At 54.8% G+C, this 23,541-nt stretch overlaps 1 protein-coding gene across 6 annotated transcripts in view; it reads left to right on the forward strand.

Annotated features, from left to right (window-relative positions):
• BANP (BTG3 associated nuclear protein) overlaps positions 1-23,541 on the forward strand; it is a 112,348-nt gene that overhangs the window by 78,482 nt on the left and 10,325 nt on the right. For 4 of the 6 annotated variants that reach the window (XM_058707379.1, XM_058707380.1, XM_058707378.1 and 1 more), the window contains 3 exons: positions 3,031-3,161; positions 4,771-4,842; positions 6,455-6,493. In XM_058707379.1, coding sequence (XP_058563362.1) covers positions 3,031-3,161; positions 4,771-4,842; positions 6,455-6,493 — 242 coding nt within the window. The remainder of the gene's footprint in view (positions 1-3,030; positions 3,162-4,770; positions 4,843-6,454; positions 6,494-23,541) is intronic. The other 2 variants (XM_058707377.1, XM_058707383.1) reach the window with 1 other exon arrangement.

A 23,541-nucleotide genomic window follows, 5' to 3' on the forward strand; every position in this document is an offset into this window, starting at 1 on the left:
CTCTCAGGTGTTGGCGGCTTCTCGTGGGCGGTGAGTGGCCGCCGTGCGAGCTTGTCTTTACTTCCCGAGTGCCCTGGGCGGGCTTGGCACGCGGGGCGTGAGCCCAGCGTCTCAGGACGCCCTGTCTGGAATAGACGGTGTCTGGGAAACCCCGGCTGCCCGCCGACACCGGTGGCTTTGGAAGAACAACAGTAGTGGCCCTCGCGTGGCCTGGGCGGCGGCTCCTCTCTCGGGAGCGCAGCGCACTGGCGCGGGGAGGGGGCAGGGCTGCCCTCGTCTTGCCCTTCCCGGAAGCGGGTGTCGTTCCCGTTCCCGCGTGAGAAGGCTGCTGCCAGCCCCCGGTGGTGCGCAGGGAGGAGGAGGAGGAGGAGGAGGAGGAGGAGGAGGAGGAGGAGGAGGTAGTGCTCTTAACAAGTCTCGGGAAGGAGACGAGCACGCACGGTTCCTTTCCCGGGTCGAGGAGGCGCTCTGAGCCGCTGTAGCCCGTCCCCGGCTCCTGCTCACGCCCCGCAGCCGGCCCTTCTCGTGCGGCCCGCCGGCGGCCAGAGCTGCCTGCCGCGCGCCTGGAATCGAATTCTCGAGAGAGACCCAGAGCGTGTTTTTCTCTTAACACGCTTTTAAAAAAGTCCATTGCTTTGGAAGTTCCTGTTGATGTAATTGTTTGCCATTTTATTGTACTGCATGCTTGACTAAAATTAGAGAAAACCAAGTCGGTGATTAGCTAATGGGACTCTGGCAGGTTCTCGCTCTGTTTGTACGCTCTCAGCTTCACAAAGCAGATCTGAGACTGAAGGCTATTCTGGTGACAGAAATAATCCGGGAAAATGCAGTTAAGCCAGGATTCCTGACTTAGTTTGGAATTGGTAGTCATTCCAGCAGGGTTTGTCTTACTTATTTTGGAATTACCAGATAAAAAAGGAATTTCCAAGTAAATACTATTAAAGGAAATTCTGAGCCGAGGCTAGTTTATTTAAAGGTGAATTAGTACTGCCCATTTGAACACAAACCATACACCCCCTAGTGTCAGTGAATTCATAAAACACCAATTTATTAAAACATTTGTCTTGTACCGTCCCACCTGGCAACACCGTGGAAACTTTTGTAAGTGCTTAAGTTAAAGGTGGCTGCATTTCACGGTTTAAACTGCAGCCCGGCGCGCTCCCTGCGGGCCTCATCAGTGAGTTGAAGGCCTCAGGAGGGTGTCTGCGCAGCGCCCAATATTTTAGAGCTGCAGAGAACCAGCTCGTAACAGTCCACTGCCTGCCCATCTGTGGGTGCAGCGGTCTCTCCTCTGGACAAAGAGGGGAGCGGGGGTGTGGGGGCTCTTGGAGCGGCCTGCCTTTCTGTTGCACACTCTTTCCTTTGTATAATTATAGGGAGCTGTTGATTAATTGGCAGATTCAAGAATTTGAGTCTTAGGCTTGAAAAGCATTTACTTGCTACCCATATGTCCTGTTTTCTGCAGTTACTTTAGAACCTTGGGGTTCTAATTCTTCTTGGATCTCTGAACCCGTTGAGAACTGGCACGATCAGCTGATGTTTATTGACACTAGAGCAGGAATTATTTGAGCATCTATTTAGTTAAGTAGTTACGACTAACCTGCAGAGTGGACTCTAATAAGTGTTTTGGTCACGTACCCTCTTTAAGAGGTTGGAAAGTGTATATTCCTCCTTACGTATTTTTAAGTCGACATTTTAAAACGTTGACACCTGAAGCTTTTCATTATACTTTGAAATCATTGAGAAGGATGTAATTTCTGACATAACGCAAGTATTAACATTTTAACACCATCATGTTAGTTTTTTTTTTTTTTTTTTTTTTTTTTAATTTATTTTTGGGACAGAGAGAGACAGAGCATGAACGGGGGAGGGGCAGAGAGAGAGGGAGACACAGAATCGGAAACAGGCTCCAGGCTCCGAGCCGTCAGCCCAGAGCCTGACGCGGGGCTCGAACTCACGGATCGCGAGATCGTGACCTGGCTGAAGTCGGACGCTTAACCGACTGCGCCACCCGGCGCCCCCATGTTAGTTTTTAAAATGTATGCAGCGAGGGGCGCCTGGGTGGGTCAGTCGGTTGAGTGTCTGACTTCGTGTCAGGTCATGATCTCACGGTTCAGTTCATGGGGTTGAGGCCTGCATGGGGCTCTGTGCTGACAGCTCAGAGCCTGGAGCCTGCTTGGGGTTCGGTGTCTCCCTCTCTCTCTGCCCCTCCCCCACTCATGCTCTCGTTCTCTCTCTCTCAAAAATAAACATTAAAAAAATATTAAAATGTTATGAAGTGGAATGTATATACTGTGTCAATTTAATGCCCATGGAATAGAAGAAAAATATACTCATCTTTCATCTTTCTTTTTTCTCCTTTGTGTTAACAGTCCACATCTCGCTGAGTCTCATCCTGTTGTGTTTACGTTTTCTTACTGTCCGTCCACCATAATTCTCTGCGGAAAAATTGTATGCACAAAATCAAAACGTTTTTTCTGAGCCTTTAATTTTTTGAGCATTTGAGAATCTTCTATTGAGGTATCATTACAACTAAAATTAATACACAACATGTCAACACAAAGGTCTCGTTTGGGATTAAACAAAGGAAGTGAAGGTTTATTGGAAATGCATCTTTAAACAAGAGGATGGAGAGTTTTTTTCCATAGTGGGCTTAATTGTCCGTGAACGAATACCGATCACGTACTGGTGAGAAGCAGGGTGTAACACCAACTTTGTGCTTCTGTTTCACTTCTGCTGACGAATCCTGAGCAACTCGTTTAAACAAGCAGATGAGACTCCTCTGTCAGAATGGTCCTTCCCCGGACTCCTGTCCCCCGGTCAGAAACCTCGATCCCCAGCACCGACAACTCATGACTCTACAGGATGCCGTGGCCCCTTCCCTGGGACCTGCCCACTGCTGTCCGGGAAGGAGGGGTTTCCTTTCCTCTTTGGGGGAAGGTGGTGCTGGGGAGGGAGGGAAGCCCAGAGGCGTGCCCACGGCCGGCCCGTCCCCCGCTGGTTGCTGAGGCCCTCTGTACTTCCCTGCAGAGACCGTGATGAGCACGCCGCCCCCCGCCAGCGAGATGCCGCAGCCTCCGCCACAGGCCCTGCACTACGCCCTGGCCAACGCCCAGCAGGTCCAGATCCACCAGATCGGAGAGGACGGACAGGTCCAAGTAGTATGTGCCCTTCTCGCTAGTCTGCCTCCACCGGGGCCGGGGCAGGCAGGGTGGGGGCGTGGCCGGTGGGGAGGGCAGGCCCCGGCTTCCCCTGCGTTTCCGGGTCGTGCCATGGTAGCTTGGGGTGAGGTCAGAGCGCCAGTCTAAAGAAGTGGTTCGGGGTGTCGGCTCTGCATCTCATAAACGAGGGCGGTTCCCGAGGGGGTGTGTCCTTGTCGGTGTCCCCTCGGGGCTCCCCTGCGTGTGCTGCCCCCGTGGCCGCCGTCAGCTCTGGGGGTCAGGCCATTCGACCATCCCTGCCCTTACCTGTCATCCTGGGAGGCGCTGTCGATGCGTCATAGACAGTCTTCTCAGTTCGGAAACAGGGGCATCCTTTTCCTGAGGGAAGAAAATTTCCTCCTGGGGTCAGTGGAGAGAGCTAGTGAGTGGCCTCAGGGATCGCATAGCACTCCCTTTGGATGCCTGGCTGTATCTTAGACTCGTGTGGGCAGTTGGCTTAGCAGTGAGCCACACCCCTGCCTCAGCCCTCCTTGCGTGGTCTGGCCCAGGTAGAAATGCCTCCAGACTCATGCTGGCCCCTACGGCTGGGGAGAGCAGGAGGGCGGGAGCGTCACCAGGGAGCGGGACGTTTTCATGTCCCCGGGGTCCTGTTGGCCGTCCAGTCACACCCAGCTGCGTGACCAGGCTTTCTCCTGGAAAGCTCAGGGTGGCCTCAGTGTGACGTTGCACTCAGCATGCTGCCTGGAAAAGGGCCGGCTTCCGGAAAGTGTTAATGAGCGTTTTTGTGTGTGTTGGCGGGGGGGGGGGGGGGGGGGGGGGATTCTTCATCTTGCAGATGAGATCGATAGCAGTTATAGATGGTGAATAGAAATAGTGAATTCTTTGTTTAGGTGACAATCACAAAGGCGGTTAATTCTTACCTTTGTAGTAAGAAGGTTCTTGAAAGAACTCCAGAATAACTTCAAAACAGTTTACACACAGTAAAACGAAAGCAAGAGAAAATCCTGCAGTGGTGTTGAGCCATGTTGGCATTTATGGGAATCGTTCATCTGCCTGTGTCTACAAACCTAAGTGGTTCAGTCAGTTAAGCGTCTGACTTTGGCTCTGATCCTGCGGTTTGTGGGTTTGAGGCCCACATCAGTCTCTACGCTGACAGCTCAGAGCCCCGGGCTGCTTTGGATTCTGTGTCTCGCCCTGTCTGTGCCCCTCCCCTGCTCATGCTTGGTCTCTCTCAAAAATAAACAAACATTAAAAAAAAAAAAAAAAAGAAGAAGTTAGTCTAATTTTGTGGGAAACTTCTGTTTCCCTTCTTTTCCAAATGACCCTCACATTCTTAACTTTGCCTGTTGGGTAGCAGTTAAAGACTTGACAGATTTCTCCAGGCCCCATTAAGAGTTAGCCAGAAAATGTTCTGTACGTGTCGCATTCTGACAGTTTAAATTCAGGAGGCTATTTGATAAGCTTATACTATGCGTATATTGTACTATTCAGGATTTAGTTGTCCTGGGTTGCCAGCAGGTAACCGAAAACAAAAGTTCCAGAAAGCGCGTCTTGCTTGCTGTGGCTTTGATTTCCTTCTGATGCTCCTTGGTGTGTTCTCTTGTTGTGGATCCCACAGGGCCACCTCCACATCGCACAGGTGCCACAGGGCGAGCAGGTGCAGATCACGCAAGACAGCGAGGTGAGTGGCGGCCTTCAGAGCTGCCCAGGGCCCACCCAGGGCCCACGGGCTCCTCCCATGGCGGGAGATGGGTGGGGGTCCCCGGATGACACGCACGTGCAGCCGTGGCCACCTGACTCCTGCTTCCTTGGGAGGCGATTGTGCTGGAGGGGAGGGACCGTGGGGAGAGGGTCTCGGGATGTGTTAGGAGGGAGGTGCTTTCACCTGGAGGCCACGGGCTGCACACATCCAAGCCTTGTGAGCAGGCCGTGTGCCAAGGGAAGAGGCGCAGAGTTTCTGAGGGGCAAATAGGGATATGCCGCTGAAGGGGTGCTCGCTTGGTCCCGTGAGAAGCGGGCCTCACGCAGGAGCACGGTCCGTTTGCTGACTGGTGGGTGGGCAGGGAAGCAAAGGAGGAAGCCCGTACTGGGTGGGAAAGGAAAGGAGAGCGGACACGGGTTGCAGGAGGCCGCGGGCGGGGTGTTCTCTTGGGGGGCTGGGGAAGCTCCGTTTCAGAGGTGCCGAGGCCCAGCCAGCGGCCTGAGACGTCTGGCAGGATCCTCCACTGCAGGGCGCTTAGTTTGCTCGTAGCCTCCAGAAGGAAAATCCGTACAGATTTGTTTTAATACTCTCGTTGCTAAAAAATCATTAGACTGCTGCTTGGATTTCAGTTTTTTGATCAACTTTGCCCTTTTAGATTTCATAAACGCCTCCCTGTTGTTCATGCGATCCCGCATTTTCTGTTTCTGTTAGGAATTGAGTGCCAGGAATTAGAAGACATTGCTGCTGCCACTAATGGTTACCTCGTAATAAGTTAGAGTGTGTGATTAGTTTTATCACAGTAAAGCCTTAGCTTGTTCCTTTAACAATTAAATATTTTGTCCCAATGAAGGTATCTGTGAGGACAGTGACGGATGAGCTTACCAGACCTAAACCAATCATTTTTTCCCCAAAGAAATGACAGTGCATTTCCACCTGGTGAGACGCCAGTGGGCCTGCGTCTGGTTGGTTGTGTTTTGTCCTGTGTCTTCCTGTGTCCCCGTCAGGGATGCTGGATGAGGAGAACGCGGGACCTCTCTGTGCTGCTGTTGGTTCTTGTCATCGGAGTTGTTTCAGAATGAAATGTTCGGGGAAAAAATGACATTTTCATTTGGGGTCAGGATGGGGGGAGGTGAGCATGACGTTTTTCACAGTTTTTCTTCTTAAAAGAGGAAAAAGTGTCTGTAAATTCAGTTTTTTTTTTTTTTTTTTTTTTTTTTTTGGGACAGAGAGAGACAGAGCATGAACGGGGGAGGGGCAGAGAGAGAGGGAGACACAGAATCGGAAACAGGCTCCAGGCTCCGAGCCATCAGCCCAGAGCCTGACGCGGGGCTCGAACCCACGGACCACGAGATCGTGACCTGGCTGAAGTCGGACGCTTAACCGACTGCGCCACCCAGGCGCCCCTGTAAATTCAGTTTTAAGATATTTTGTTGTGGAGTTTTTATCGCTACAAGGGGCTGAACTTTTGTAGAACTGATGTTGGTGGTTTTGCTGGCCATTCGCACGTGGCACGGGGCGCTCCTGCCCCTGTCTCCTCGTGTCTGGAAGTTGTTCCGGTCCTTGACTTCTCCTTTTTCCACCCATTCTGCAGGGCAATCTCCAGATCCACCACGTGGGACAGGACGGGCAGGTGAGTGCGCATCTGCCGTCGCTTACTGCCCGCTTGCCGTGCGGGTCACCAGACCTCGTGCTGCCGCGGGGCCGGCCCGGGAGCGAGAGGGGGGAAGTGCCGGCTTTACCCTTGCTGGCCGCAGACATCCTGAAGGATGTGGACCCGTGGCAGTGGGGCTCTGGGCTGCATTTGGTTCTTTGCGGGATTTTATGTAGCTGTTTGTAGATGGAACCGCACCGGCTCTTTATCATTGTTAATTTCCACGAATGTTGCGGATGCTGGGTTCGTGCAGTTGCTGTGTGTTAGAACGAGCTCGGTTTTGTTCTTGTGTGTTACTGCCAAGCTCCAGTCACCACCTTTCCAAGTATCTCTGACGAAAGCGTAACTGCACGGTCACTCACTGAGCACCTGATACAAATTGTCTTTACAAAGGAGAGTGCTCCTGCTGTGAGGGTTTGAGGGTGTGATTTGCTTTCTAGATCGAGTCTAAATTCCTGGTGGATTTGGGGATGGATATTTTCACGTCCTTTTGAAGAATTTGTATTAAAGAGACCTTTATAGCCTTTGAATAATTACGGGAGAGAGTCTGAAGAATCTTCCTTTTCTTTGAAACGTGACTTACGAGCCACAAACCTCGAGCTCGATTCGTGTCGAGATGGTACTTGCTGTTCTCGAAACCAGCCGTGTTCTCCCCCTCCGAAACGCCTGTGTGCGTTCCCGTTGTCAGTGGCGACGGCCCGGTGTCTGCCGTGCGTGGGGCATGAGGACGTGTGTCCCTGGAATCAGAAGCGGGAGGACGGCGGCACCCCCCGGGTTTCATCTGAAACCCTCCGAACGCCTGGGGAGAAGTGCGCAGACCTTAAGTTCAGTCACTCGTTTAGATCGGAGTGCCTCGGTTTTCGGTTTCATCTTGAAACCTGCGCGTGAGGTTTTCCGCAGAGTCTTGAAGCGCCAAAAAGCCGAAGCAGTGCAGGGTTACCGAACGGTCCCCAGTTGTTGCCTCTGAGCCCTGTCTCGGGGGTAAGGTCGCCGGTCGGGCCCGTACAGGTCGCTTCTCAGCAGGTTTGTGCCGCATGTTTCTCTCGGTCGGGCACGAGATGTCCTGTCTGGGTGGGAGAGGACGGGTCGTCATGTGCGGTTTATCTCTGGTTTTGACCACTTCGTGGTTTGTGTTTATACTGGGAGTGAAATTTCATCCTAATGAAAACGTTGCTGAACTTTATAATTCGTGAGAAAAGAAAGTGTGTTACATTTGACATCCTCCTCGTTCCCGTCTCTATTCCTGAGCAGGATTCCACTTGGGATTTTTGAGAAATAATCAGGTTTTTGTATCGCGTGAGTACCGTGCCGGTGTGTATGATTGTAGAGCGCACGTCCCCAACACCCCGTGAGAGCAGAGAGCCCAGCCTCTGTGGACGAGACGGCAGGTGCTGCTTTCGGCTCAGGAAGGGCCTCTGGGGTGGCCGTCAGAAGAGCCCCTCTCGGAAGAGTCCGCAGACCGGAGAGTTTTGTGCACAGTTACCGAGTGCTGCCTCACCGGAGTCGGCCGTCGCGCCCGGGCCTGTCCTCCGCGAGCAGCCGTTCATCCCCTGCGTACGACCGTCGGGCGCCCTCCCTGCTTCTTAGCTCCCTGCTTCTTCGCCAGCGCCCTGCCACGTCCCCACAGCTGCCAACCTGATCGCCGTCCGTGTCACACGTAATGGTCTGTGAACCATCCGATTCTGTTTGCCTGTGGAATCTCATGCTGCCTTCCCACCTCGGCCTGATTCTCACTGTCCGTCGTGTTTGTGGGCCTCCGATTGCACACACACACCTCGGGGGCAGGCAGGGGCAACACTGGTGGCGGCCGGAGGAGTTTCAGGGTCCGTCACCTTTGTTCTTTTCTGAAGGAGACTCTGCTCTCTGATTGAAGTAAGCAGCGTGTGTGTTCACGCGAGGGGTGAGGTGAGCCGTGTGTGTTCGTGCAGAGCTGCCTTTTTCTTTCAAACCCGCCAGCTGCTCCTTTCTTGTTTTCCGTTTGTGGAAATTCCTTTTTGTTATTTTATCATTTGGCCGGTTCTTGTTCGTACTGAGTTACCCTGCTTGTGACCGCTTCGTTTTTTAACTTCCCCAAAAACTTGAACAGAGAATGAATGATGTTTCACAAGACACAGAAGAAGCCTCCGCTCCCCTCGAGGTCACTGACAGGGTGACCTAGAAGTGTGGCCGTGTCGCAGGCGGGAGCGCCCGTGGTTCACTCTCCCGCCCTCGCCCCCACGGCCCGTCGGCTCTGTCTCTGTGCACCGGCCTCCCCCGCCCGCAGGAGGACAGTGCCGGGGCGCGGTGGCTCCTTCCCCTCCAGACGTGGCCTCCCCAGTTTCCGCACAATGGAGCCTTTTCCCGGCCTGGCACGGGCGTTGGCATTTGGTTTACTGAAGATCGACCGCACTAGGCCGGTTCCGGTTGTAGGCAGCAGAGGTGTTGAAAGGCCATCTCTGCTCTGCAAAGAGAAGAGCCTCCCTCAATTCCAGAAGCCCCCCGAAGAAAGTCACGTGTTCTTGTTGTTTTGGAGTTCACAGACCCACCGCCGGTCTCACTAGCTTCGTGTTCGCTTCTTACTCGGTAGTTCTGTCTGTCACTGGGAATCATTATGCAGCAACGCCCCAGATCTTTCCAGAGCAGCCGAGAGTCAGTCAGGGGCCAGAGCCCATGCCGCCCGGCCCTCTCATTCCGCTTGCTTCCCGACCGGGACCGCCGAGCCCCTCCCCATCCTGCTCCTGTGGGGCCGTGGTTGTCCTTGGTTTCGTGGATGGGACGGAGGGACACGTGTGCTGTGCTTTGTTGCCGCCGGTGGGCCCGAGAGGCCACGTCCAGAGCGAGGGCTGGCACCTTTGTCGTGGCCTGTCGGGTCGGCTGCCCTGAGTTCGCACGGCCCCGCCCCGGGCTGCGGGTCTGCCAGTGCCGCCCCCGCCACGTCTGTGCTCGTCGGGCTACACGGGGCGAGATCCCAGTCCCATCCTGTGTGGGGCCCCCTGGGCTTCAGCCCTCATGTGGCTGCGGGGTCACGTGAGAGTGCGCCTGGCGCTTTAGAGACACGGGCTTAGGGTGCTTGTGTCGTCCCCCAAGTGTGGGAGAGAAGGGTCAGAGGAAGGACAGCTGACTTGCAGCCCGGCGGAGAACCACAGGTTTAGTTGGAAGCCGCATTCCGGGGGACGGTCACGGCCGAGAGCAGGTTCCAGGCGGCCCCGGGCCAGGTGGCATGTTCACGTTTCCTCTTCTCTTCCCGGCTGTTCCTGGCTACGTGCAAAGACCACTTGCTAATCCTTCCTGATCTATTTTGGGGGGAAGCTAGATGGCCAGGTTCGTTGGGGTGGAAATTAAAATGCAGTCGTTGATTCTGGTCACGGGCTCTGGACGAGGGCGCCTTCTGGGAGCGCGACGGAGGAGCCTCAGCTCTTGTGGCCCTGTTGCCGGTGCTCCCTGGTGTTCAGAGAGGCACTTGGTGGGGCCGGTTCCTGCTGTGCTGATGTGTGTCATCCCCAGTCTGAGCACAGGGCCCGTGGGGGTGCAGGTGACTTCTTGTACTGTTCCCGGCCCAGGGAGCACTTCGGGGCTAACCTCTCCTGCTGGGGGAACGGAGAGCCGTGAACTTGGAACGGGGAAGCGCCGGGAGTGCCCGCGTGGTACTCGGAACCGTGGGATTTGTTTGAGAGGGTGGGCCTCGTGTAGCAGATCAGATCGGGAGCAGAGAAATGTGGAATTCTCAGGAGGAGGCCGGAGCCAGTCCTGCCCCGTAGCGATTCCGGCTGGATGTGTGGACGAAGCACGGATAAAAGTGTGAGTCACGTGAAGTGATCTCGTGCTTAAGGGATTTCGGTTTCCCGAGTTAGCGGTGGGTATGACGGGAGGAGTTTTAATTCCGTGTGGATTTTCGGAAGATTCTGAAAAGGGAAAACAGTTCTCAAGGATTAAGAGCCCTAGGGTTGCCGTCTGCGGTGGGGTGGAGGAGACGACTGGGACGCATTCTAAAAGAGAACCGATGGCCTTTCTCAGGTCCTGGGAGCTTTTTCACGGAGAGACGTGCTTATGCAGGCGGACCCGGGCCGCCTCGGGGAGGTGCCCTTGTTGCGGTGGTCGTGCCCACCCGCGCTGGGCCTCTGCTCCGGGTCCTTCCCGCTCGTCGGGCCCGTCCTTCCTCGCTCACTGCGGCGGGTGGACGGCCAGGGCACGTGGTGGAGCAGATGCCGGCCCGCGGGCCACGTGCCCGTGTCCACGGTGACAACGTGGTTCTGCACCGTGGCTCTCGCCCTCTCCCTCGTGCGCACGCACGGTCGGAGCGGGCTCGCAAAATGATAGTGGCCTCACTGCGTGCTGATTGCTTTCACGCTTTTTATTCTGTCCTGTTCTTTCTGTTTTGTTTTGTTTTTTTATCTTTTGTGAAGATTGGTTGTGATGGGACACATTAACTCGACTTTGTGACCGCAGTTTGAACAGGACCAGAATCAATGACCACTGATGTCACTTTAAGACCTAAGATGTTCTGAGTTCTAAGTTCTAAGATCTGAAGTTCTAAGATGTTGTCATTAAGTAATTTTTAAAACATTTATGATTACATAGCATTTACGTTGTGAACATTAACACATCTTTCTTTTCATGTTTTGATAAAAGATAATTAGATAAAGCAGCGCATAGAAAGCTTATGCTTTTTTTTTTTTAGAGTCTCAGTTAAGCTTAAGAAAAACGATTATGAACACTTGAACTCCAAACTCTTTTTCAGCATACTTCTGAAGCCACCTCATGTACATCAGGAAAATTGGGATACTCTTGGTACTTGAGTGTTAAAATGAAATCTTCCCGAAGGAGTCGGGAGTTGCCTTTCATCGTCCAGGAGCCTCCACCTCCAGTGCCGTGTCACCTGGCTGCCCCTGTCGCTGGGTCTCTAGGCCTTTTGCTGCTCACGCGCGACTGGGGGCTCCCGGGGAGGGGCGTGGAAGAGCTCCTCCTGCCGAGGAAGCAGGGCGGGGTCTGGGAGAGGGGCAGCCCTGTCCTGGAGGGGCAGTCGCAGCTGGTCTGTGCCGGAAGGCCCTGCTGAGAGCGGCTGTGGGGGTCAGGCCGGCCTCTGCCAGCGACAGGGGGCCTCTGTCCCGCAGCTCCTTCTGGACGTAATGTGCCTGAATCTCCTACTTGCTCTTGGTCGGAGAAAACTGGTGGTTGTGGGGCACCCCCCGCCCCGGGTCGGCCCTGTGGCGCTGTCTAGGAGAAGAGGGCAGTTCTGGCAGAGAACAGCCTGTCATTTTGTCAGTTTTGTCGTGTGTATATGAGAGAGAGAAAGAGAGAGACATTATTCGGAAAGCTGTGTACTTAAGCATTAGTTGGGAGATACTCTGTTTCTTGTTAGTATTAATGCCATGAATGAGCCTTTTAAAGAAAGAGTAGCTGAACCTGATCAGTGAAGAGCAATTTAACTTAGAAATTTAGCTGTTCAAAACGAATAAAAATTGTTTGTTACGGAAATGCCGCACGGGGTTTGGTCCTCTCAGGGAACCCTCGGCAAGTAGCAGGTGAGGTGGCACGAGGCACTGTGTTTGTGTGACCGAAAATCCTAGGTGGAGACCACGGTGCTGCCGACACAGGAGCTGGGGAGGAAGTGGCCGAGAAAACCCCCAGGCCCGTCTTTAGCAGCTGAGTCCCTTGTAGAGTGAACCTCTCGGTCAAGGCAGCCTTTTTTACGAGCGTCAGCGAGCCTTGCTTCTGTCCCTGCCCCAGGAAGCTGAGCCCGGCAGGCGTTAACGAGACGGCCCTGGAGCATGTAGGCCGGTCACAGCGGCCACGGCATGGTGTCCGGCTCGGGCCGAACTCCCGCTTTGTCGGCCTTGCCCCTCCATGCAGGGGAGGGGCTTGTAACGTTGTGTGGACGTTTTAACCTTGGCGAGACATTTAAAAAAATACTTTCAGATGAGTAACACAGGATTCGAGTTTGGCCCGGTTTTGTGCATTAGTTAAGAATGATGCGGTTGAAAACGTTTTAGGAGTCACTCTTAAATTCTAAGAAGATTGTGCCTCGGTGTCTGTCCTTTCGCCGTAACTTGTACTGGCACAGACAGTAAATTCCAGACTTTTGTTGCATGGCTGTCTGCATCTCATCGTCCAGGAGCCTCGTTACCTCCAGAGCTGTGTCAGCCTGTTTTGTCCTGCTCCTCATGATGCCGGCCCTTGTCTGGGGCAGGGCGAGGCTGTGCGGGCTCGGGACTCAGGAGGAAGATGCTGATCTTGAGAAGGGACGTTCCCTTTCCACACCGCTGCCCTTCCCGTGAGCAGACCTTCCGGGAAGCAGAGGGGCCTGTGGCCAAGAGCGTCGTTTGGCTTTCTGACTTTGAGGCAGACGTCCCAAGTTGCCTCGTAGATGTGGACTTGAAACTTTTCAGGGTTGAATGCGAGCTTCACAAGTGGGGCCTGCCATAAACAGTCCCCATGAAGTACAACAGGTCGGTGTTCAACCTTGGATTCCGGGGACCCTAAGCTCGATAGGGGAGCTCAAGAAGGTGCTTGGTTACCTGTCGTCTTCTGGGAGAGCTTTTTCGAGTACGGGGGGGTGAAAAACAGGCCAAGTTCCTGTTGGAGGAGGGGTGGTGAGGACACCCAGAGCCTGCCTGGGGTTGCTCCATCCGCCCGTGCCCTCACACCACCTCGCCTGCGGGACAGGCAGACCCGGTTCTGTGCGGGGACGTCGTCTGTGCATTGTGGAGCCTGGTAGAAGCTGTGGTGTGCGCCCTCTGTCCCGTCACCCGTCGTCAGAGCCCCACGATAAGCCCCCCTGCGGCTGCGAGTCAGAGTTTGGCCCTAGCGAGACACGTTCACGGTTCAGATCCCAGCTCTTCCTGAGCTTGTCCTGGACGGAAGACTCCAGTGCGTGGGGCTTTCTGGTCTGAGATCCCAAGTGGGAACAGTGAAGGCGCCTTCCAGCCCGTCCCAGACTCCCACCTTCCCAGATAAAACACTCTCAGATCTGTGTTACGTCCACAGAGGACTTACGCTCGGTTCACAGCTTTCGGGCACCAGCGTCCTGAGTACGTGGTGCCTCGTGAACTTAATGCTGGTGTATTGTGCCCTTCACAGTAATAGACCGTCAACCAGAAGCGTTGAGGGTGAATTCTGCTTTCTCTTTATATGGCTAGGACTATGTACAGGTTTTAAATAAGTGTAAAGATGCCGTCTGACTTTGACCCCAGTGAGTAGTGCCCCCAGATGCTAGCAGAAGGGAACCTGGGACTTGAGGGGGACTGACGGGCGGTACCTGTGGCCGGGCCCAGATGTGATCGTGGCTCGCCCCCACCTCAGAAATCACACACATCACAAACACTTGGCTCTGAATTTGTTCCAACCGTTTTTACATTTCAGTGGTGAATGTCGGATAAAACCGTTGCCGAGTCTTTGTCGGGAATATTTGGGTGCTCAGGGTTTAGGTAGCAGGAGGTACGTGCTTTGGTTCTGATTGATTTTATGTGATTGAAGCCTGGGTCAACTCACGGTAATTTTCCAGCTCTTCCAATCCGTTGGAAGGACAACTAAAAAACTGTACCCAGTTTAAGAGATTGCAGTGCGGTCGTAGAATTAGACGTGGGAGTACAGACTCCGTGCAGAGAGGTTCAGTTTGAGTAGTGCAGGGAAGAAGCAGCCGAAGACAGGGCGTTTGTTCTGAAAATGTTGTCAGTGTCGGATTTGTTTCTGCAAAACGAGTCGTGATTTGAAAGTGTCAGGTATGAATGCCCGTGGCAAGCAGGACAGATGGTGGTGTTGTAGGAATAGGAGCCCGTGTGGCGGACCCCCCTCTGCTGTGGGTGTTGGGCGCAGTCAGAGTGGGAGGCCGGCCGGCTTGGGTGCCATAGCAGAGGTGGGCGTGCTCTGAGGTCGCTCGCTCACTCGAGTCGTCGAGCTTCCCGCCATGTGACTTCATACCAAGACTGGACATCGCCTGTGACTCATTATGTTGCTAAACCGAAAATGCTTTATTTTCCCCTCTTAACTTCTCTGAAGTTAATTGTTTTCTTGGGAGGTTAGATTACATCAGGCATAGGACATGTGTTGTTTCAATTAGAGCATATTGTAATTCTGCTCAAATTGAGAACATTCTTTAGGAGAGCAATGGGGTCCCTTGCCCGCCAAGCATTTCGGTTACGTTAACAAGGATGTAAATCTTGTCTCTTGGGTTTCCTCGGATAATTAAGGCAGAGTCAACTGGGATAAAGGCAGTTAAATGTAGGCAGGGTGCTTTTCAGTTAGTATACGTACCGCTTTTGAGACATGTACTTGGTGACGATTGCTTGAGAATTTTAAGTTGCCAGTGGAACAGAGTCAGTGGTTCATCTCACTTGGTCATGGAAGTGCGGATGATGGTTGGACAGGCAGGTGCTTGTATTCCTACAAATCGCAGACTTTAACTGGCATTGGCACGGCACGTCCGACTTCGGCTCAGGTCCTGATCTCATAGTCCGTGAGTTCGAGCCCCATGTCTGGCTCTGTGCCGACGGCTCAGAGCCTGGAGCCTGCTTCGGATTCTGTGTCTCCCTCTCTCTGCCCCTCCCCCACTCATGCTCTGTCTCCCTCTGTCAAAAATAAACACAAAAAAAATTTTTTTGAGAGAGAGTGCGAGCAGAGAGGGGGCAGAGAGAGGGGGAGACACAGAATCCGAAGCAGGTTCCAGGCTCTGAGCTGTCAGCATAGAGCCCGACGTGGGGCCCAAACCCACGAGCTGTGAGACTGACCTGAGGTCTGATGCTTAACCGACAGCCACCCAGCAACCCTAAAAAATAATAGCTTTTAACTTTATGTTTGTTTCCGAGACACTTTTTTTATTTTACTCATCTTGTTTCTTTGGGAGTTTAAGAAAAAGCAAAGGCCTCAACATGTATTCATGTGACTAGAAATAATGCCGGATAAGGAGCGTGTTGGTGGGTAATTGGCCACCACTGCTCGCTGATCTCAGATTCTTCTTGGAGCACCACGTCTGTGGCTCCTCTCTGCTTACTGGGTTCTTCAGCACCCAAGGACAGGCACCCATTCCTGAGAGGGCACTGGTGCCTCGTTGCTTGTAGTTAATACCAAGTTGTTATTAAAGACCAACACACAACCAAGAACCAGAAGTCAGTGGTCACTTTGACCTTGAATGTACCATAGGAAGGTTCCCCATCATATGCAGATCACCTTTAGAAAGCTGGCCGTGCCTTGCCATCCAGAGCGCCATAAGGAGCGAGCCGTCTGCCTGCAGTGACTCAGGCACCCTTTCTGGAGCTGGACGCGTGTTTTCTCCTGTATCAGAGCCTCTCTCGCAGCATGCCTAGTGAGGAGATGAGATTGCACTCAGGAGCTGTGTGAGTGGTAACGCGTGCCTCACACACAGGGTAGGAGACCCCGGCCCCTCCTGCCCTGTGCAGGGAGGGGGGCCAGGGGTGGCTCTCGTGGCTCCTGGAGCCCCATCCTGGCCCCGTTCTCCAGAACACCGTGAGCACCACCAGGGCGACACGACTCCCGTCCCCTCCACCTCCATGCGCTCTCGTGCGATTGTTGATTTTCTTGAGCTGTGTTCTCATCTGTGCCCTCTACTGTGCCCTCTCTGCCCTCTCTGGCCCTGCTGGAGCGACAGCTCTTCGAACTTCTGTTGGGGCCGAGACGATTTGAGCTGTGGAAACGTATGCGGAAAGTAAGGGGCAGACGCACGGGGGCCCTTCCTGGTTATGTGTGCGTTGGGTGGGCGCTTGGGCGCGGGGCAGAGCTGTGGAGCTGCGCGGTGTCGCTTCCTGAGGCAAGCGGCACGTACAGCTTAGGATTCGGATCCAGCAGGTTCGGATTTAGGAAGATTGAAATACTCCCTTTGGACCCAAAAGTCTGTTGCTAGGCAATATCCTATGTGTTGAGACATTCAGACCTGGGTCAGTTACGTCTCTACACGTGGGAGATCTTCAGCCACGTGGGGAAGGTTTAAAGGCTTGGCCTTTGGTCCCGTTGCTTAGACCACGCATCACAGAACGGGTTGGCGCCATGTCAACTGCGTGCCGGGATACCGGGTTTTGTTTTTCTAATAGTTGTAGTTAACGTCCTCAGATGCGCGTGAAAGCGTTTATAGACGTGTATAAGCTGACCGGCCTCAGTTCCCTTGCACACCTGGAGAATTCTGTGTTCTCTGCGATGACGAACACACCACACACACACTTCCTTTATACGAAAGTGAAGCGCGTCAGTAGCCTGGGCTCCTCTCACTGCATATTTGTGACGTAACTTTACCGACATCCAGCGGCAGGCGGATGCTCTTCAAACTCTGCACCTCTCTTGGCTTTGTTGGCGTGTGTACTCCTCCTTATACTTGAGAAGTAAATTTCCGTAGCCTTCAGAATATTTTCTGCGAGACGAGGCCTTCTCAACCCCGCTGGAGAAGAGATGGGAAGTATTCAACATTTTACGTGGCATAACTTTTTGTGGAGTGGGTGAGGAGAAGTGTGTATGCGTTGATTGTATTTGGGGTAGGTGCAGGTGTGTGTGCAAAAGGTGCATAGCAGATGTGTGTGAAGGTGGGCACACAGTAGGTGTGTGTGTGTGCAGAAGGTGTGCGCGCAGTAGGTGTGCGTGTGATGCTTTCCCGTGTAGCAGTAGCAGAATGTTGCGTTTCGGGAGGCCGCGGTCCGCTTTTGCTGGCTTGCCACGCCGGGGAGAACGGTCCCAACCTCACGTACAGGGCACACACTGTGTCGCTTCACTTCTAATAAAAACGTTCCGTTCAAGAACATGTGTTTCTGCCTTGCGTGCCAAACACACACAGAAATCTTGGAGAACCTATGTAGCTCACGGAATTAATCCCTCACGGGAAAGCCTTCCCTAACTAGAAATGGTGGAAAATATAATTGAAGCCGTAAAGGCCAGAAGCGGCGAGTTTGGTGTTGATTAGTTCCAAAAACATCCTAGAAAAGTCACAGAAACAAGCACGCCTCTCCTGTCGCCTGGCCGGCTGGCCACGAGAGGCTGTGGGTCTGTCACCCTGTGTGAGGCGGCTGGCCTGGACGGGGCAGCGGGGTGGGGCCCCGGGGTTCCCTGCTGCTGGCTCCAGTTCTGCAGGAGTCCTTCGGGTCCCCGGCAGAGGCTTGTCGTACGAAGCAACATGGGTGCAAGTGGGCACAGGGCACCCGAGAGCTCGTCCTGGAGGGTCTCGGTCTCTTGTGAGCAGCACGGACAGTCGTTTCAGACTTGGGGACGATGCGTCGGTGATGCTGGCTGTAGCTTTAGGCCCGTCGTGTGTCCTCTGACTGTCGCAGACGGGTCGGTCTCACGCCGGGCGGTGGTTTGGGTGGGAAGGATATTAACCACGTTTCCCGAGAGGTTGGATGAAGTGATTATTTAAATGTAGTTTTACAGTATTTTATGAAGCCGAAGCGTTGTCGTCTTTGAGGGGCTCAGAGAAGTTGAGGCCGAAGGAGCTTTATAACACGCAAAGCGCTTCCAACCGAGTGGCCACACCGTGTGCTGGTGGAGTCCTCACGGTCCTCCCTGAGCCCCTTTGGGTGATCTCGCATCAGAGTTTTGTGACCAGTCAAGGGAGGGGTCTTCAAATCAAGGGCAGGCCTTACAGTCAGTTTCACATATGTTTAAGAGGTTGAATCAGATAGTTTTAATACCATCAGATCCACAGATTTTATTCATTTCTATTCTTTGCAGCACTTAGTACAGTATTATGTTATCCGTCCTTAGTGATTATTTATTGATGAATGAATTCAGTAATAATTATTCCAAATTAGCTCTTAGTTAATTGTAAGATGTGCGAATGGAAGGCATTTCCAAACATTTTTAAGCTGTTTAGAAATGGAACATATATTCACCGATGATTTTCATCATGAGTAATAGCCTGGAAACGTATGGGAGAATACTTACCTAATGCTTACAGCTCGGTAGGCTGAAAAGTTGTGACTGCTGAGTAATTGCAAAATTCTCTTTGGTGGCATCCAACTTGTGGAAATTTTTGTGCATGAGGGAGGTGTGGTGATTTCTTTACGCTTTTCTCTCACCATCTTCTTAACGTCTCTGTTTTGCGCTTGCGGGCCTGCTGTGTCACGGGTGGCACGTGCACGTGACCGGGTGGGCAGCCGGAGCCCACAGCCGGTGCCCGTGTACCGGGCGGTTCGGCTAATGACGCAGAGCAGCTGGGGAGCATGTGAAGGGTTCTTTAGGCCCGAGACTCCCGTTCCAGGAGCCGTTCTAGTGGGACGGCCGAGAGGAAGCCAAGTCACCACCGCAGCCCTAGGAACGGAATTTCTGAATTTCTGCTAGCAGCGAGTTGGGTGGAAGGTGAGACTCTGGAAGCAAGATGGCCATTGATACCCCTGTCATTGGACAGAAGTTTCCCTTCTTCCTCATCAAAGAGGTTGGGAATGAAAGAGGGACACCCGTTAGGACATTCCATTCCCCTTCTGACCAAACCTGGCACTTGCCTCGTGCAAACTCAGGTGCTCTGACAGGCCCCCTTGCGTGAAACCCGAGCCTGTGCCCCCAGCCTCCCTGTGGAAGGAGAGAGCTCAGTCAGTGGAGAACGTTCTCGGGAAGTCGGGTGGGAAGGCTTTCGTCGGCGTGCTGTCGGTCTTCAGGGTCTGGAGGCCTCGGGAGCACGTGGTCATCCTGTGGGACGCTGAGCAGGGAGGAAGCAGGGCCACCGAGGACTCACCCCCCGGCCGTTGTGACAGCGAGAGGCATGCCACGTGCCGAGTCTTGATGGGTAAGGGTCAAGAGCCCGCCTGGAGTCACGCTGAGCCCTTGACCCATCAAATGACGAGATTACTACAGAAGAGAAAGTTTTTTTGTTTTTTGGTTTTTTTTTTTTTTTAATAATTTTTATCTTTATTTTAGAGAGAGAGACAGAGCACAAGCAGGGGAGGAACAGAAAGAGAGGGAGACACAGAATCAGAAGCAGGCTTCCGGCTCTGAGCCGTCAGCACAGAGCCCGACGCGGGGCTCGAACCTGCTGACCGCGAGATCCTGACCTGAGCCGAAGTCAGAGGCCCAACTGACTGAGCCACCCGTGCGTCCCCAGAAGAGAAAGTTTTCAAGCACAGTAGAACTTCCCATTTGGTTTTAACCCACTTTGAGAGTGAACCACTGAGTATTCAGTCCATTGTGTGTTCACGAGGAGTCTTGGATCTAGAAATCCGAGATCCATTCCGACCACGGAGCCTGGTTAACAAATTCAAGCTGCTGCTTCAATGGTGAGCTGAATAACTTAACAGAATCCTACGTTGTCTCACTCACTCGCTCATCTTGGGTACCTGAGGGATAGTGAGAACGCGGGTCCTTTTCTCCCGCATCAGGAGCTCGTGATGTGCAGTTGTCCCGCTGGCAGAGGGGCCGGGCACACGGGACCACGCGGGCCGTGTCTGCAGATGCAGGAGGCTCCGCTCTGGACTCCGTGAGGATTAGGTTTAGAAATTTGCGACGGTCCGTAGCAGGGCCAGTGCGAATGCCAGTGTTAACGCTTTGCACAGTTCAAGGGCAGAGGTCGGCTTCTGACCCGGTAACGTCACAGAGTCAGCGTGGTGTCCACCCTGTTCTGAGCAGCCAGAAAGGTTCCTGGTTTCCTCTCACACAGGTGAAAAGGGGAACACCTGGAAACACTTTGTGAAACACCACCGGTCTCTTTTCTGTCCTCTGAGGATCGTCTGTAGTTCGAAGATGAAAGGGGCAACACGCCACGGGGTTCGGGTGGGAGAGCGAGTGTGACATCCGAGACCGTCAGGCTTGCGTGTGCGCGCGTGCGAGCAAGAGGGAGGCAGGGAGATGAGCCTACTGAGCTGATGGCTGCTCCGTGCACAGCATACATTAAGGAGGTGGAAAAACGATGGAGGAATTATCTTCTCGTGCCAACAAATACGGTCCCTTACTTTCAAAATCCAGGCCATTATTTCGTGTTGACTCGCAAAGTGAAACAAAAAGCTTGGACAGCGACCCAGACTGAGTTTTAATTCTGTTTTTTCCTCTGTGCCTCTGAGCGCGTGCAGTTGCTCTCACCAGCGGTTCTCCCTCCCCGTTTCTGCGTCACGAGACGTACACGACGCTCGGCGTCAGGGACGGTCCCGTGCCCACCGTCAAGTTGGCCTGAGCCCTGAGTTGGGTGCTCTAGCTGGAGAAGAGTGAAGATGTGTGTGTGCGGCTGAGTTTGCAGCGGAAGCCTGTGGAAAGGTAGCGGTCAGGGCGCGGGCCCATGCCCCCCGTGATGGCGGCCGCTGCCTGTCCGCGGAGGCAGCCGCTCCCCGGGAGTGGCACCGGTAGAGTGCCACGCGGACCGCCTGGGCCACACGGCCAGACGCGGGCCGCCGGCTGCTGGACACCGGGTGCGCCCGTGGTGTGCAGGGGTCTCGACGAGGTTCTGAGAGGGGCCGGTTAGTGGGCGGTTCGCTGAAGTAGGAGGGGAAACCTTGGCTCCTTAAAAATAGGCCTTCGTTGGGGCGCCCGGGGGGCTCAGTCGGTGGAGCGTCCGACTTCGGCTCGGGTCACCATCTCACGGTGCGTGAGTCTGAGCCCCACGTCGGGCTCTGTGCCGACGGCTTGGGGCCTGGAAGCCGCTTTGGTTTCTGTGTCTCCCTCTCCAGTATCCTGGGGGAGGGCTCAGGCCCAGGGAGGAGCAGGGTCCAGTGTTCGCCCTGTGCTGGTTCCGGGAGGAGCATGCCCTCAGCACATGGGGGGAGGTGCCTCTTCTGCAGGCTAACAGGGTAAGGAGAGCTGGGTCCAGAACGGGCCGGTTCTTAATGGAAAATTGGAACTTGACTGTTTAAGAGACCATCGCTTGTTTTGTCTTGATTTTGCCGGGTTTCTCACGATTGCCGTTAAGCAACGCGAGCAGCTTCAGAGTCCCGCCGGCATCCAGCTGGTCTTGTCAGCAGCCCGGCCCTGCCGTCGTCTTGCCCGTGTGCCTCGGCCAGTGGCATCTCCCGTGCGCCGGCCGTGTTTGTGGCCCGCCCGGACCCCCGTGCCTGTCTGCACACGCTCCGGGGCACCCGGCCCTGCCAGTGGGGAGAAGCCTGTGGGTTGGCCCTGTGGGAGGGCCGGGGAGAAGGTTGCCCCCCGAGCCACCTGGAGGCCCTGCGTGCGAGCGCCCGGCAAGGGTGGGGGACGAGAGAAGAGCCATTGGCACTTTCTCTGGAAGGAAGGGGCCTGAGCTCTGTCAACCGGAGGCTTGACCGGGCGGCCCTGGGCATGGGGTTACTGTGATCCAGCCGAGGGTCTGAAGGTCGGGAGTTTGTTCCCGAGCTACCACCCCACAATCAGTGCCCCCCACTGCGTGGTTTAGGCAGCAGGTGCTCTCTCGCAATCGGGAGGCCTGAGGTCTACTATTCATCGGGGCTGCGTTCCTTCTGGAAGCTCAGGGGGGCATCTTGCCTGCCGCTCCTGGGGGTTCCAGGCATCCCTGGGCTGTGGCCACATCCTTCCACCGCCTCCTCTGTGGTCACGTGGCACCCGTCTTCCCACGTGGTCCAAATGTCTCTCTTCTTAGGAGGATGGGTACTTTCGGATTGGGGCCCGCCCGACTCCCATGTGACTTCTGCTCGTAGCTTAATCTCATCCTCCCGGATCCTGGGTCCACGTTTTATTTACTCACTTTTTAAAGTTTATTTATTTTGAGAGAGAGCGTGCGCAGGGGAGGGGCAGAGAGAGAGAGGAGGAGAGCATCCCAAGCAGGCTCCACTCTATCAGCACGCCATCAGGGCCACGTGTGGGGCTCGATCCCACGAACCTGAGATCGTGACCCAAGCTGAAGTCAGACACCTAACCGACCGAGCCGCCCAGGCGCCTCCGCGTTTACAGGTCCCCCTTACAGGTACTGGAGCTCAGGATGTGGACGTTCCTTTTGGGGGACACAGATGGACCCGCCGCGTCCCTTCTCGGACCCACGTGCCCTCGAGGTGTGTAGCGACCCGAGGTCCGGGCCGCGGAGCAAGCCGCTGTGAGGTGCCGGCGTGCGGTGACGTGCTGGTGCGGCGGGGCCTTGGGGAGCGGCCTGAGCCTGCCCGCCGTGTGCGCGTGGCCGTCCTTTGGGGAACACGCGGGGGCGTGTGGCGGGGGCCGTTTTGCACGTGCCTCCCGGTGCCGGAAGTCAGGGTGTGCTTTGGGACTGGGCTGTGGGGTCGGGGCCGCCGCCTCTGGGCCTGGTCCCAGACGGGGGCGAGGCGTCCGTCCCTAGACGTTCTCTGCTTGGTGTGCGCTAACCCTGGCTCAGCAGAGAGATCCGTTTCTGAACCTTGCTTTGCGCAGAATGAAAACGCCGTGCCGACGGGGGCCGCGGCACCCGGTGTGAGGCACGTGCACGCGTGCGTTAGCGGGCAGCTTGTGCGTGTGTCTCCTCCGGACAGACTGTTCGCGTCTCCCTGCGGACGCACGTGCGCCTGTGTCGGGCACCCGTCCGGGTCTCCGTCTTTCCCTCCAGGGCCTGCGGGCCGCACCCTCCCTGTGCCGTCTCTGGCTTCCCTGGAGCTGGCAGGTGTTAGTCGGCATTTGCAGCTCCCCTGAGACACAGACGCTCATGGACGCTTCCCACAGAATTGAGCCCAGTAGGAAGGTGGCATCGCTCCTTCTAGTTCTTTCTTTGGCCACACGGTGAGCACAGCGAGAACTTTGCTTGTTCCGTGCAGTGAGTTTCTAAATTCGCGAAGTGACCAGAGCCACGGGAGCGGGAGCAGAAGCATCGTGCGTGGCCGTGGCTGCCGCCTCAGCTCGTCCCGGTCGCAGAGTGTGCAGGTTGGCAGGCCGGGTGCCCCCAGGCACCCCTCCCTTTCCCGAGTGGGTGTGACCGTCGCTGCGCCGAGTGGACGAGTCACGAGATACACGGAACTGTCTTCTGTGTCGCCTGCTGCCCGTCCACCCCGTGCGCCCCTTCTAGAAGCCAGGGGCCTGGGCCCCACGGGGAGAACTGGAGGTCTTTGGACTTGGCTTTGAATCATTACCCTCCCCACGCCCCACCCCGCCCCAGTCTACTAGGAGGTTGTAAGACACGTGGTTAAGATTTGTTCCCAGGAATGCTGTCCTATCTGGAGTGACGGGGGACGTGTACCGAGTGTCTCCAG

The sequence above is a fragment of the Neofelis nebulosa genome, chromosome 17, assembly GCF_028018385.1.
Source record: "Neofelis nebulosa isolate mNeoNeb1 chromosome 17, mNeoNeb1.pri, whole genome shotgun sequence".
Lineage (NCBI taxonomy): Eukaryota > Metazoa > Chordata > Mammalia > Carnivora > Felidae > Neofelis > Neofelis nebulosa.